Source organism: Homalodisca vitripennis, chromosome 8 (genome assembly GCF_021130785.1).
Source record: "Homalodisca vitripennis isolate AUS2020 chromosome 8, UT_GWSS_2.1, whole genome shotgun sequence".
Classification (NCBI taxonomy): domain Eukaryota; kingdom Metazoa; phylum Arthropoda; class Insecta; order Hemiptera; family Cicadellidae; genus Homalodisca; species Homalodisca vitripennis.
The window spans coordinates 122,729,754-122,744,925 of NC_060214.1; the positions used below are offsets into that span (position 1 = coordinate 122,729,754).

General features: G+C 30.2%; 1 protein-coding gene across 1 annotated transcript; it reads right to left on the reverse strand.

Moving 5' to 3' along the window:
• Positions 1-355: 355 nt before the first annotated feature.
• LOC124368354 lies at positions 356-14,820 on the reverse strand. Its single transcript, XM_046825630.1, has 6 exons — positions 14,712-14,820; positions 13,785-13,990; positions 8,220-8,355; positions 7,307-7,440; positions 5,262-5,505; positions 356-3,017 (listed from the first exon to the last, which is right to left on the reverse strand). Exons 1-6 carry the CDS (start codon positions 14,818-14,820, stop codon positions 2,911-2,913), a joined length of 936 nt encoding a protein of 311 aa, XP_046681586.1. The 3' UTR covers positions 356-2,910.
• Between the last annotated feature and the right edge of the window lie 352 nt (positions 14,821-15,172).

The following is a 15,172-nucleotide window of genomic DNA, read 5'->3' on the forward strand; positions in this document are numbered from 1 at the left end:
TGTTTAATAATATAGATATAGATTGACTATGGATTATAAATCTAGTAGGCATTGTATTATATTATAAGTTATCTATTTATCACTCTTAGTTTTTTGAATTAGCGATAGATAAACTTAATCTGTTAATTGGAAGCAATGAAAATACAACATAACTACTAATATCAGCAATAAAATACCATGTAGAGATGAAATTTTATTAATCTAAGTAAACCATTGGTTTTTCATCATTACTACATCTAAAAAATGCAAATATTACTAATGATATTTTGTAATGAGTATATTTGGATAAATTATTGTAAATTTAGGAACAAAAATAATGATTATGATGGCTTGGTGCTATCAATAAATGGACCAGTTTGGAGAAAATGGTATATTTATTACAATTATGGTAAGGTTTACAAAAAAGTGGCCCTACGGAACGAAATTGCAGCTTACAAACAATGGACCTGACCTTAGACTACACTCTTCCTCTTATATACATGGCGGTTGTTGCCAGGGAATACTTTAAACGAGTAATCTATACAAACCATCCGGTAAATGTAGAACTCAGACAAAATGTTTAATTTATTTGTACAAGTTTGAAAACATAAAATAAATATTAAAATAACTGTCTAAGATTAAATTATAAACTAAATTCTACCTTTAAATACACTCCCTAGGTGAATGCTTCATAATAATTCTCAAAAAGAATATTGGAAGGTGGAACTATACACTAGTATAAAAAAGGTTACACAACACGGGATTAATCTATTTTTTAAATTTTAAGGATTACATAAACAGAAAGTAACTCTGAAAGTTCTACATTTACAGGAATTTGGGAGTTATTAAGGAATATGAAAGCCATTTTATACAATTATAATTCTTATTAACAATTTATAAACATTTACTACTATAATTAACAATTCTACGCCAACATTTAGCTGCAAGGGAGACGCCCTTACTATATGTATATATAAATAATCAAATGACTTATGACCTATAAATAATTATAAGTACTATCGCATGAACCTCTCGCAGAAGAAGGACTCAACAGCTATATGTCCTTGCGTAGCTTAACGTTTACTGGCGTTTAAATAAAACGTAACATCTTACTTCACTAAATTAAATAACTAATTTGATTAAGTGTAATCACAGCTAAAGTATTTAATGAATTAAAAGTATTAATATTGTCAAAATTTCGTTGCCTTACCGTGTTTTGTAGTTTTCTTAACAACGAATAACAAGTATACTTTTCCTCACAGATGAAACTGTCATCTGTAGTAAAATCCATATCAGCGAATGAATTTACAGGGCAAGTGTGGTAATATGTGTTTTATATTATTCTTAACTTTTTCATGAATAATAAAGAAAAAAGTTGAAGTAAAACATTTCAGCTGTTCCAACGGAATGCGATTTGAAATATTCACATTTATAAAATTAATAACAAACTCCATCACTTTATAGTTTAACAGTCAGGAAGCTGATGGAAAATTGTATTTGTTAAAGCTCAGAGCCTATATTCTTAATCAGTACAGGATTTTTTCTGAAGCAATTAATAATTCGTGGACATCACAAGTAGGTATCGAAAGGGCGATAAAATATTTTTCTGTTTCAGAGTATATATTTCCCCTAGCCTTATACAATTAAAACCTAACGTCACAAACATAAATAATTTTATATAATAGTTAGAAAACCAATCAAATGGTGTCGCGGGGGTAGAAATATTTCGAAGAAAAATTATTATTGAATTATTTTTAACCCTTTGTTACCCTCAAATTTTGATCTCCATCATAATTAGTGTCACTATTCCCTTGCCGTTAAAAAACACATCCAGGAACTTTAAGAGAAGTCAGAATGTAGGTTTTAAAAATGAAAATTTGCTGTCGGCTTCTGAATTATTATCAATTAGTATTGGTTACTTAAACAAATAAACTAAGTTGAATTGTAAGTATGAGTTCTGTTTACTAAAAATATATGAAAGAAAGCAGAAATATTTAAGAAATTGTTTCACCCTAAAATTATATAGAACTAATTATATACGGAACAATTTCTATTTTAATAACACTAAAAGATACATTTTCTCAAATCGATAGAGGAGATTTAGCTTTTTCCACTATAAACTAAATCTATAAACGACTGCAAATTGTGAGCCATACGATACATTTTATCTCGTTTTCTGACGCCTATTATTGTTTTGTCTCTTGGTATTAAGAAAGTCATACCAAATTAATAGAGATTGTGGGAAATAGTTTTCAACTTTTTATTTATTAATCAATTTATTCTTTAGGCAGGACTCTTTTAACTTGCTTATACCATTAATATAGCTCTTACCTCCCGAACTGTTATCTTGTGTTGTATTGGTTTATATTTTATATGCTTTCTTCAATGAATTCCACTGATAGCGATGAACGTGTTTATGACGTATAAATACTACTAAATGAAAATAATACAATACTTTTCCAAATTTTTTTGGACGAGGCGTTTTGAAACCAAAGGTTTCATCATCAGGCGACTCCAGAAACAAGAATTTGTAAAAGTATTGTATTTTTTACATATATTAGTATTTATAAGTATTTCCGATTGCTCCAAGAGTCTTCAATGTTTATGACATGTTTATTGCTTCTTAATACCCTAACTAAAGAACATAAACAAGGGTAAATTATAAAATAAACAGCTTAGATTGTAGATTGGATGGTATGAGTACTATTAAAGCACATGTACAACATTCGTATACCTAGACTACAATTGTGTGTCTAGCCAGTTCCGCTTGGATGGGTCTTCTTAAGTTTGGCACATACAACCTACATTATTGATTTACAAATCAGCAGTTTATTTATATACAAATGATTTTTGTATCTTTTAACAATACTTTGTAACCTAATATACGTAGGCTTAGTCACAGCTCAATACATCCTGGATGGGGTGGTGAGGCTACCTCAGGAGCGTAGGATCTGATGAGGCGATCCAGGTCGTCATGAGCACTACTAGGAACACGAAGCTGCACATTAGGTCGCTTGTCCTGGTTCCGCTGTTCGAATCTGAAACGTTGAATCTCTTTTAACTAAAGAATATTTCCAATGACACAATGAAACGAATTTTCCTTGATGGGTTAAAAGGGAAATGTAGAATGACATATCCAGGATTCAAGAAAACAAAACCAAGACCATGCTACACGATAAGCACGGGAAGCGTATACAAGTATAATTGTGTTCAAGAATATATATTTATATATATATGCATATATAAATAAATATATTCATATATATATATATATATATATATATGCATATATTAATACAACATTTATTGTGCTACAAAATTCATAAATTTTTAATGTTTTAATAAATGTCTTTTTGCACAGTTGTACAAATTTACAATATTACTATGGTAATTTCTAGCAAAGAACGAAGTTACCAGTAAAACCCTTCATAAAAATTAATATTAGTTATTCTACAAAACAGCACAATTTGAGCACAAATACTGTAATATTTATTTTATCACAATTATACAGTATATATTATATGTGATAAAATATTTTGGAAGATAATAAAATAAGTAACGAGTAAATGTCTTATTAACAGAAAAAGCATATTTATTTGTAATATTCCACCACAGATTAAAAAAAATATTATACTTATGTAAAAAAAATAGTACGATAACAAGTGTTATCGTAAATATATAATAAATATAGTAAAAAATAGTAAGTAAGTTATATAATCCATGTTTGCATGTCAATTCCGTGTCAGTACAGGTGATTCTTTCCTAAACTTCTAAATCCTATAATAACTCTGTATCTAAACATATTTGTATAGCATTTTGACGACTATTAGCTTTATATTGTTGATTATTATTTGCCTAATATGATAGCCTACTTTGTGAAGCTGTAGATGCGTGGTGGTTATCTCATACGTAATTTTCAGATAACACACTTAAGTATTCATGTTAATTTAGTTTATTCGGTTGATTTCCAGTTGTATACTTCCTTAACAATAAGCCTAATGATGCAATGTGACTGTATTAACAAATTATTTTCATTTTGATTGTTAGCAATTTACGAATATAAGATAAAACCAATCGGATTTCCAGACTACATAAGTTCTTAATACAAAACTTTTGGAAAAATATTTCAGTAGCTCATTTACATAAATTTGCACACAAATTTTTAGGGAAATGTAATACTAAGAAATTGTTATTATTATTATTATTTTTGTCTTAATAATAAAAGGACTTTTTTGCTTGGTTCCAAAATGCCTGGAAATTTAGAATGGGTATGGTCGGGGGTAGAAATCGCCTCTTTTAGAGACGCATGAGCATAGAGGGTAATATATCTAAGTTATTTCACCTTGGAATAAGGAGAGGTCAAGTTTGTACTAGCCTCTTCAGTAAAGCAGACAGTGGTAACAGGCCCCTTATATCATGGCCAGCAATTTCTTAACTATTCAATTTAACAAGTGTTATGTTACTACATTTTATAAAACAATGTACAATTGTAAATTTTTGGTTATTAGTAATTATCTTAGCGTTAATGAAGACTATTGGTCGTTGAGGTAGAGAGCGTGTATGCCTGTCAGCAAGATATGGCATTAACGAACAAACCTATGGATTTTAAATTTTTATAAATTTTCATGTATACATTGGCAACACTAAGTTCCTGCCTGACTTTAGCAAATATTCTTTTATTTATGTTATAGCTAAACTTGATCGAAACGATAAAATCTCAGAGTTAAATAATTTGTAAACAACCTGAGCGTACACATATGAGATTTTAAATACTATCAAATAACTTTATTCATAGAGTAAAACATAAAAAGTGTTAGGTAAATATTAAATGTTTGCGAAAAGATTGGATTCCCTCGCGTTGTAGTATACTCACTAGTTCACCTGAACTTTATTATTTAAACACTGCTATGAAACCTAACTCAGTTAAAAAAATTGAATATAATATGTATCTTATAATATATAATATATATATATATATATATATATATATATATATATATATATATTTATAACACAAAATTTCTAAAATAGTTTTATCTGTACACAAACTTACCTTGCAACTTCATTTATACATACACAAGAAAGTGATCTGTAATGGTTCATGTCTAATCATTTAATTAAATATTTAATCTTCTTTATAGTATCTGTCTGTGTATTCTTACCGCAGAATAATAAAAGAATGAAAATTTAGGCTTGAAATGTTGCATGAAACCTTGGTTTTGGCCTGTTGGGTAGAACATATGGTAATTTATATAAAAGTGATCTACCTGAGACCGACTCACCCTGATGAGGAGCTGTAGGGCCCAACACTGGCGCTAGTTGAGGTGTGTCCTCCACGATGTCCAGCTCTGTACTGCGCCGGTAGAGAGTGAACTGAGTGGCCAGACAGCGCAGGCGCAACCTCCCCTCCAAGAACACTTTGGGGGACGAGTCTACTTCTAGCCTCAGCACAGCTGTGTCTGAGTCATCAGGCCGCGTACCACGCATTGTCTCGTACAGTACCTTCACTAGCGGGGAGTGTTTTACCTGTTACAGAAGCAGAAGAATTATTTTACTAACCTCAAAAAATTGGAACTCGTGTTTGCGTTGTGTGACCTATTCAGTTGTACTTACAATTTTACTACTACGGAGCTTAAAAAGAATAAACCCTTTGAAATAAAAACTATTTTAGAATAATAGGTTTATCGTACATCATTTGTTTAAAAGAAAATAAATCATTAGAGGTACAACCAGTTTAACACAATTATTGTATCACTTAATTTGTAAAATGTTTAAAACAATTATAATATTCATATTCCTACCATTAAAATTACTTAAATTAAAAATACAAAACTTTTGCATCACATAGAAAATATTTGGCATAGGAATGTGTAATTCTCATGTAAAAATGTGTAATAAATTTGTAATACTTCAATAAATACGTATACAAATCTTACAATGTACTTACAAATTTATCTTGTAAATAACAAAAATATAATAATACATTAATAAATGATTGTTTTTGTGGTTCAATAATATAACAATATACAAAGGGAATATAATAGTTAATTTAATTTAATTGTTATGAATAATGAATTACATTTAGCTGAATAATAAAAAAATTATCCATATAATACAGTAGCATTATTATTTTACATAAAGAACGTACTCTATTACCTTTTTAATGTGGAAATACCTGTTATCGTAGGCACACCGTTGTGTGGTTAATACAGGTACCTTTACAAGGAGATGATATGTTTCTATAATGCTTTTTCGTTAATTTATGATTATCGCAAATTTTTTAAATAAACTTATCTAGTAATAAAAACTACTATGTATGTTGTACAATGGAAAATAAATGACTAGCTTTAAATTAAAATCTACGATATGTGCCCTGAAATCTTATAAACATAAAACTACAATACCGAAAATATTATTTATAGTTTTTTTACATATTATTAGTGAGGGATGATTTAAATACATTATAGGATTTGAGATCTATGCTTTGTTTCAAAAATGGAACAAAATAATCCGAGGGTAAATATACTCTTTCTCAAGTGTCATAATCCCTAACAAATGAGGTTAAAGAACAAAAGAATACAAGTATGGCAAATACCAGACATACAATAATAGCATAACGTTCAGATTCATGAGAATACATTAATTGCAACTGAACCGCAACACTCTCGCACGCACTGGGGAAAGGTTTATACTGGGAAGAAAATCAATGTAGATACTTCTTACGATACTGTGGCGCGTCACCTGAAAAAAAAAAAAAAAACTAAATAAAACAAAGCGACGCTGGGGAGGGGGACGAGTGAAGGACAAAAGCATTCGGCCCTATGTTTTAGTTATGGTTAGTCTCAAAGTCTTGGTGTGTGATGCCAGCACATAACAGCTGAATCACACTTTTATCAAATTTATTTTAATTTAGTTAGATCAAGTCAATTTGCCACACTTAATTTGAAGATTTTGTATTTGTTTACCCCTATGTAATAACAATATTGACATCTAAGGATGAGGGTAAATTTCATATATTGAAAAATAGTGTTTAGTTGGGGAAACATAGTATCTTCCATTATCTTTTCCAAGATAATAATTTTAGCAAATTACATTCTTTTTTTCGTAATCCTAGTAGTTTGAATTGGCCATTTCGCTACCTAATAACTTGACTTACGTTTTGGCAAGTAAATATCTAGTCGTCACATCTAATCACGAATCATATTATATTCTTTATTGACTGATGAACTAACTATATTATATGTAACCAATGTAAAAACTATATAAACAGCCAGAGAGACTGAAAGATATTTCTGCAAATTAATACTTAGATCAACCCACTACTTGCCTGTTGGCCGTTGATGTACCAAGTAAGGTTGGCCGGTGGGTATCCACCTTGGGAGGTACAGTTAGCTCGAATTTTCTCTCCCAGGCTGTATTTGAACTTTTCCGTTGTAACAGCAGGAAGAGCCCATGGTTCCTCTAAAAAAAGGTAGGTACCATGAAATTGTTTAAATCAACAAGTTGTAAACATGATTGTGCAGTATTCCATAACAGTAAAAAACAAACCAACAATTTTAGTTCATATCCGTTGCATGTTTTATATAATATGTAAATATCTCATTACATGCAGGGATAGGAGAATTTTCATGTTTTCAATGAGAGTTTTTAAAGCATACGTAAGCAAAGCATTTAAAATATAGTATTAACGGTGATATAAAGTTATATTAGTGACTTAACTTCCCGTGAAGTGTAAGCTGTAAAATTCGTGTTTAGTGTAATATTGTTATTATTTTATTTTTTATTGTGTTTATTATATTAACATTTAAACTGTTGTAATATTGCTAAATTAGCATCTTTACTGTTCTTTGAGCCTATTTTATCACTAAATTTTTACCAAACTATAATGTAAATACACGTTAATACATCTGTTTTAACCTAAAATTGCTTTAAATATCATTGTTTTTTATAGTGTATAAAATGTAATTCAGTGTACGTTTATAGTATTTAGTTACATCTAATAGAATGTCACCAAAATTATACTTTTTCTTTCAGACAATTACTGTTATTTTTTGTTTTTAAAATATGATTAGTAATTATTTATTTAATTATTAATATGATATAACCACTACGTATTACTCAAAGTCAAGTTTCGAACATGCAACGTACAAGAGTATAACAGTATTTAAAAAAATTGATAAAATACAACCAATGTTACAATTATCAAATAATTTCTTACTACAACATTTGTGCAGCCCAACCTGTGACAGTGACGAAAGAGGTCTTGATACCAGTGTGGAATAGAGGCGCATCAGCAGACACCTCACACTTGTAGTATCCTGTCATATCTCTGTGGACGTTACTCAGGGTCACAGAACTGCTGTTGGATCTTGAAATCTAGGGAAAATTATATACGACTCATTATAGATTTGTATCTTATCTTGTTATCTGTAATCTGGCAGAGAATATCTATTAGCTAGACCCGCGGCTTAACACACGATTTCCTATTAATTACAGATACGTCCATGGATTCCCCTTTGAATGGCACAATAAACATTCCTGAATTTAAGTATCATCACTGAAAGATATTCCAGTATACTGATCAGTTATATTTTACTTACCAGGATAGAGTTTTCTTTGTTTCCACACGGGTAAAAGTATATTCGGTCTTAGAAGCCAAACTTAAATAAAAATTCTCAACCTAATGGCCTTGCAATCTTTTTCCTGTCAAGATTCATGCAAAAGGAATTTGCATTGCTGTCCTGACCAAGAGAATATATACGTAAATACATAGGTGTGGACTGTCTTCTTTGGTGAAAAAGAGAAAAGATTATAGCCTGTATAGTTCAGCAAGTCAAATTTTACATTCCTAGGAAAGCAAGAGGGTAAATACTTAATATAGTGTTTCTAGGTGTTGCAACCGCATTTCAACCTATAAGGGTATGTTTGGGGGGTTCGAAAACTATCTCAGTTACTACACAAAAGTTATATTTATCAAATATTTTTTAATTGTCTGTTGAGAGAATTAGTTATGTGTTTGTCAAATTTGGCCTTTTTAGAGCATCGAGAAGTGTAAAAACGTACACTTTCAGGTGTTTTAGCTCTATTTAAACTCATATAATAGATTTTTTTATCCTTATGAAAATTTTCAAACTTTCTACGTGTCACCAGGCATACCTGTACCGAATTTTAACTCACTGTAATAAAGAGAAGTGGGATAATGAATTATGGGTGAAAGAGTGAGGGCTTTCCTTTCTATTCATATAGTTTTAAAACTAGTTAATTTTTATTATCTAATACTGCATATTGAAATTTGCATCTCATGCTGCACATTATCGTTAATATTATAAAGCGGTTCTTAAAAAATATACTGTCTCAGTATTTAAAGAAATTTAAATATGCTGGAATCAAAATATATATAAAAAGCACGCATGCAGATTTTTTTAACATTATATGGCTTTACCACCAACCATGTGCTAAAACAATACAATCAGTCAGCTGTTTTTATTAAAACAATGTAATATATGTACCTCAAGTTCTAATGTTAAGAATTTAAAGATTATTTTTTAGATTTAAATTGAGATTGAGTGGTACAGAGGGCCTAATAGCTCGAACTCTGTCTCTTTAATAAAGGCCTTTTTCATTTATTTATTAAAATACTTTATTGAAACAATGGATTTAATTTCTAAATTGTGTATTTAAATTGATATTGTATAATTATACTTGTATTGATGGTGAATAAAATTAAAGTCTATTTTATTGTATATAGTGTAAAGAGTATGAATGATTTATGTTTATAAATAGATAGAAGACAATTATTATTCCCCTCTGTCATAAACTGTACTAGTTATACTAATAAAACGTTTTGTATCGCAAAAGCACATAGATTGCTCACATTCTTAGTTGTCCGTGCATAAACGAAAAGCAAAAAATTGAACAATGTGCATGTACAATATACATTAATAACTATTATTATGTTAGTAATGATATTACCATTGAATTCGTTGAACTTATTGTAAATTATTAATTTGCATATGTGTTTTAGGAATATTAGACTAATTTTTGTGTTTACTACTATGAAATTGTAAATGACTTCCACTTGTTTAATTGAATAAACAATTTATGTAACTGCATACCATGTAATAAAATTAAAGAAACCCCTATATAAAATGCCATTAAAACTAAACAGTATAAAAAGGTACCAGTAATAAAAAATTGTAACTTCTACTATTACTATTATTTATAATCATTAGCAAGCTGTGGTTTACATTTTTATAAAGTATATTGTCAAATCGTCACAACATATTAATAACTAGCTATGTATTTATGTTATTATGTATCAATCTGTACACAAATTAATTAAAAGTAGGTACTTAAAACAAAACACTTTTTAGTCTAAGAAACTGAATTTACATAAGTATGTACTAAAAATTAAAAAAATTATAGAACTATCCAACATGAAGTTATCTCAAGACTGAAGTCTGATATAGCTTTATAATTCTAGGAAATTATATATTTATTATGCTTTGCCTGCTGGGTTATTCATAACTAATTCATGAATAAAGATTATTGTAACTATGATCAACAAACAATTTTGCAAGTAAAGAATTATTCCTAATAGTAATATTGTCCCACATTATACATTTTGAGCTAAACTAACTTATACAGATTATTCTAACGTATATAAGTAAAGGAAAAAAATATACCATGAAAAGGATTCTGTATAATTTTCATCATTTAACTGTAATATTGATGTATAATTGTAGACGATTTACACTCCTATATAAATATTTATTAAAAGGTGAAATAGTTGTATTAACAATGTTAAAATAACAATACGTTAATATTTTCTAATTAAGTTTTGTAAAGGGACATACATTTACATTTCAAAGTTAGTCATACTTCATTATACGTCCTTGTTTATGTAACATTTGTCTGTAATAATACTAACGCAATCGTAACAGAAAATAGTTTTTAAGCAAACAGATTTTGCATATTTTAGTAATAGAAACAGACAATTCTCTAATAGTTTAAAATTTAGTTCACGAGGCTTTTAACTGTAAATGATTTCAACAACTGCTTCCATAAGGTATTTTAATTCATAAAAAATGATAGCATCTTTGATGCTGAAACCGTCATGCGGTACTTTTTTTATTTTAACGATTATGTTTTCCTATTATTGCAATGCCTTTTCTTATAAGTAGAGCTATTCCTTTAATAAAATATATGTGTGCTTTTTTAAACGTGCAATGATAATTTTGTTATAATTTGAATTATCTTGTGTAGTTCCAGGTATAAATTTGCATTAGAGTTTATTACAAATATATGTTTTAAACGTTACAAATGATTAAATTTTATGTCAGGAAATAGAGAGTAACACTATTTGTATTTTAATATTTTGTTACACAAACAATAACTAAAGAGTCTTTTTTTAAATGATGGTTGTACGTATTCTTACAAAACCACCAGTATTTAATCGTAACAGATATACGTTGAACCAGGAATATACGAAATTTAAATTGTTGCATTTTTGCGTATTTATTACACACTGGGAACGCTTGGCGTGTACTTTTTTGATTGAGGGAAAAACTTCACTAATAATTTTACGAGAGATGTGAGTGTGCCTTTTGATCCGAGAGGGTACGCTTTTTATTTCAAGGAAGCAGGAAAATATCGCAAATGGGTATTTATAATTCCTCTTATAAAAGTTTAATGTCATAATTGTGCGTTTAAAATGTCATTTGAGTAAAAGAAAACCCTTTAAAATAACAACAAATAAATTTTGGTTTGCTGTTCATAACGAAGTTAAAAACACGCTCTAATATTAGCCTTAAACTTTAAACAAAAAATATTATTTGTGACGTAAAATTTATTTAAGTCAAATAAAAATTCCTTTGTTAAAGAGGCGGAGTTAGATCTCTAAAAAGCCCTCTCTACCTCTCTCAACCTAATATCACATACAGGTAATCTACAATAAAACTGTTAACATACTTATACTTTAAAATAAATTGTAAAAAATGATTAAACACATAAAATAACTCATGAACTTAATGATATCATTCACAATGAAATATAAATAAATAAATATATACGAGGTATGGCTATAACGGGACTGACGCTGCAGTGGAACGAGTGCGCATGCGCCAACCTCCTCTTTAGAATGCAGTTAGTCTCGTTTCTGTAAACAACATCGTTGTGTCATAACCTTCATTTATGTAAGTGTTGTTATTTTGCTTTGCCGGAAAAAATGGTTAGCGTAATAATAGAGCAACGAATTGTTATTAAATTTCAAGTTAAACTTGAAAAAACCGCTACCGAAACCTATAATTTACTAAAAGAAGTGTATGTCAGTGAATTTTTATCGCGGACTCGTGTTTTTGAATGGTTTAAGCGTTTTCAAGATGGTTGACAAGACGTGGAAGATGATTCGCGGCCAGGTCGTCCTTCAACATCAAAAACGGTCTGACCGACGATTAGGCATTCGTGCAGTTTCTGAATCTGTAGGCATTGATAAAGAATGTGTACGAAAAAATTTTACATAACAATTTTAACATGCGAAAAGTGTGTGCGAAAATGGTTACCAAAAATTCTTACGATTGATCAACAAGCAGCTCGTAAAAATGTTTGTACTGACACTTTTAATGCTATTGAAAATTACTCAAATTTATTGGAAAGAATAATAACATGTGATGAATTGTGGTTTTTACTTATGATCCGGAAACGAAGCGCCAATCCATTCATTGGAAGACCTCAACTTCACCGAGAGCCAAAAAAGCAAGAATGAGCAAGTCAAAATTTAAAGCAATGATGACTGTTTTTTCGACATTCGTGGGATTGTGTACCTTCACTGGGTACTTGAAGGTCAAACAATTAATCAACATTACTATCTTGAGGTATTTAATAAACTACGTGAAAGAGTAAGAAAAAAAATGACCCGAAATGTGGAAGGACAAATCATGGATTTTGCACCAAGACAATGCGCCAGCTCATTCCGCGTTATCTGTCAAGCGGTTCCTGACCAAGTACAGCATCCCAGTGTTAGAACATCCACCTTACTCGCCAGACCTAGCACCATGCGACTTTTATCTTTTCCCTATGGTGAAATCTGCATTGAAAGGTACGAGATTTGAATCCGTAGAAGCTGTTCAAGAAAAAAAACGGCAAGACTCCTGAAAGAGTTGACAGAAGATGACTTTCAGCATTGTTTCCAACAATGGAAAATTCTCATGGAGCGTTGCAGGGATAGAGAAGGGGTGTATATTGAAAGGTGATAATAATTAATTATGTTTAAAATGAAAAAAAGTTTTTTACAATATCAGTCCCGTTATTTAATAGCCATACCTCGTATATACATATAAATTAACATATTCAACCGCTCCGAACACTGTCTGAGCTCACATTGCAAACTTAATCGCCCCTGATCCCCACAGTCCCACCAGTAGCAAGTCCCTGACCCTCGCACCGAAGTACATACGACTCTTAATTCTTCTAATATCATCAGGGAGAGCCTTTTAGGCCACAAGGCTGAACAGTAAACGACCATTTAAAAAGCTGTTTATCTATGAATTGGAATTTATAGTAAATTGGCTCCCCTTCTTGTAGGTCGTTCATTAATATCAGAAATCAAATTGAAGTGATCAAATATATCCTAGAATAATTAAGAAAATATGCTTAAACTATCCTATACATTTTCAAATAACAATAAATATATGTAAATGATTATTATTGGTTTGATATAACTTTAAAGTTTTAAAAAGTCTAAGGGAATTATTCGGAGTAACACAGTTATTGAGTAGGAACCAATACGTAGAATATACGGTACTTACATCTACATTGACTCCTTCGATGGGAAAGACGCGAGTCGGCGGCGACTCCTCAGGGACATAGCGGTAGAACTCGGTGTCGCCTTGGTAAAACTTGACTGAGTACAGATGTTCCTGTTCCAAGATGAAGTCGCAGCTCAGTGTGAGACTGTCCCCCGCCCTCACGGCTTCGGGAACCCTCAGGGCCACGTCCTTCAGGCACCAGTAGCCTGAAACAGATTGAAAATTTCATTTAATGTCCTCATCTCCATGAACTGCCAATAAGAGATCAATTACAATAGACTGAAACTTAATTTTAAACTCTTTACTTAATTTTTATAATTCATTAAATTAGATTAAGATGAAATAAATTTTGTTTCTTGATTACAAACTTAAACAAAAGTTTTTTAGAGTAATAATCGTATTAACTAATGTAGTGTGATATTTGTTAAGTAAATACAGGTTTAATCAATTACAGGTACACAAACTATGTTTAAAAAGTGATGGATTTTTAATTTTATAAGGATGTATATCACAATTTAGAGATTAAATTTTACTTATGGTGGCAATAGCATGAAATGTATATTCTACAGTTACAAATAATATATTTTTTGTGTCTGTAAATCAATGCTCTTGTGATTGTAAATTTAAACACTTATAAAAAAATATGCATAAAATATACTGGATTGGATAAAAATCCAGTAACTACAATTCCAAGTAACTAAATACTATTCGGCACTGTGTAGACGTGACTATTGCTTTCTTGGGTCGACTATCATAAATATAAAAAAGGATATCTTTTAAATTGAAGATGTTTAAACAAGAAGACTCATTAATCATTAAATCCATTTGTTCTATTTCACAGTCCACATAAATTCTTTATATGGAGATCCGTATCAGAAACAAAGCTTATATCCTAAAGAGTGTGATTAAACTAATTTTTTAGGTTACATGCTTCACATCTACTGCAGGAGAGAGAATTGCGTGGGGATATAAGCATGTCTTGTTCACTGATGATCTGGTTAAATCGGAAAGGTTTCCTCCCCAGGGAATAGATCATGGTGTAATGTGTTGTCGCCGTAGTACGGCGTCGTCTGTTTGAGTTGTAATGTGTGACAGACAGACGATTCATTAACTCAATCATATTTCAATGATATCTGTTCAACGGTGGTAGAAACGGTGGTTGACCAGTACAGACATCAAACTTTTATTTCTTAGTATTTTTTTATTGGGTACTACTTCCATATACATTTTCATGATACCTGTCATATGTAGTTTTACGTATATTACGTGATTGCTTCTTTTTTTGATTTATTATTTATGACATAAAAAATGGAATCTGTCGTATTACTACAATCATGTATGTATCATGTATATTATCATACTTGTAATTTATATATTACAAAAACTCA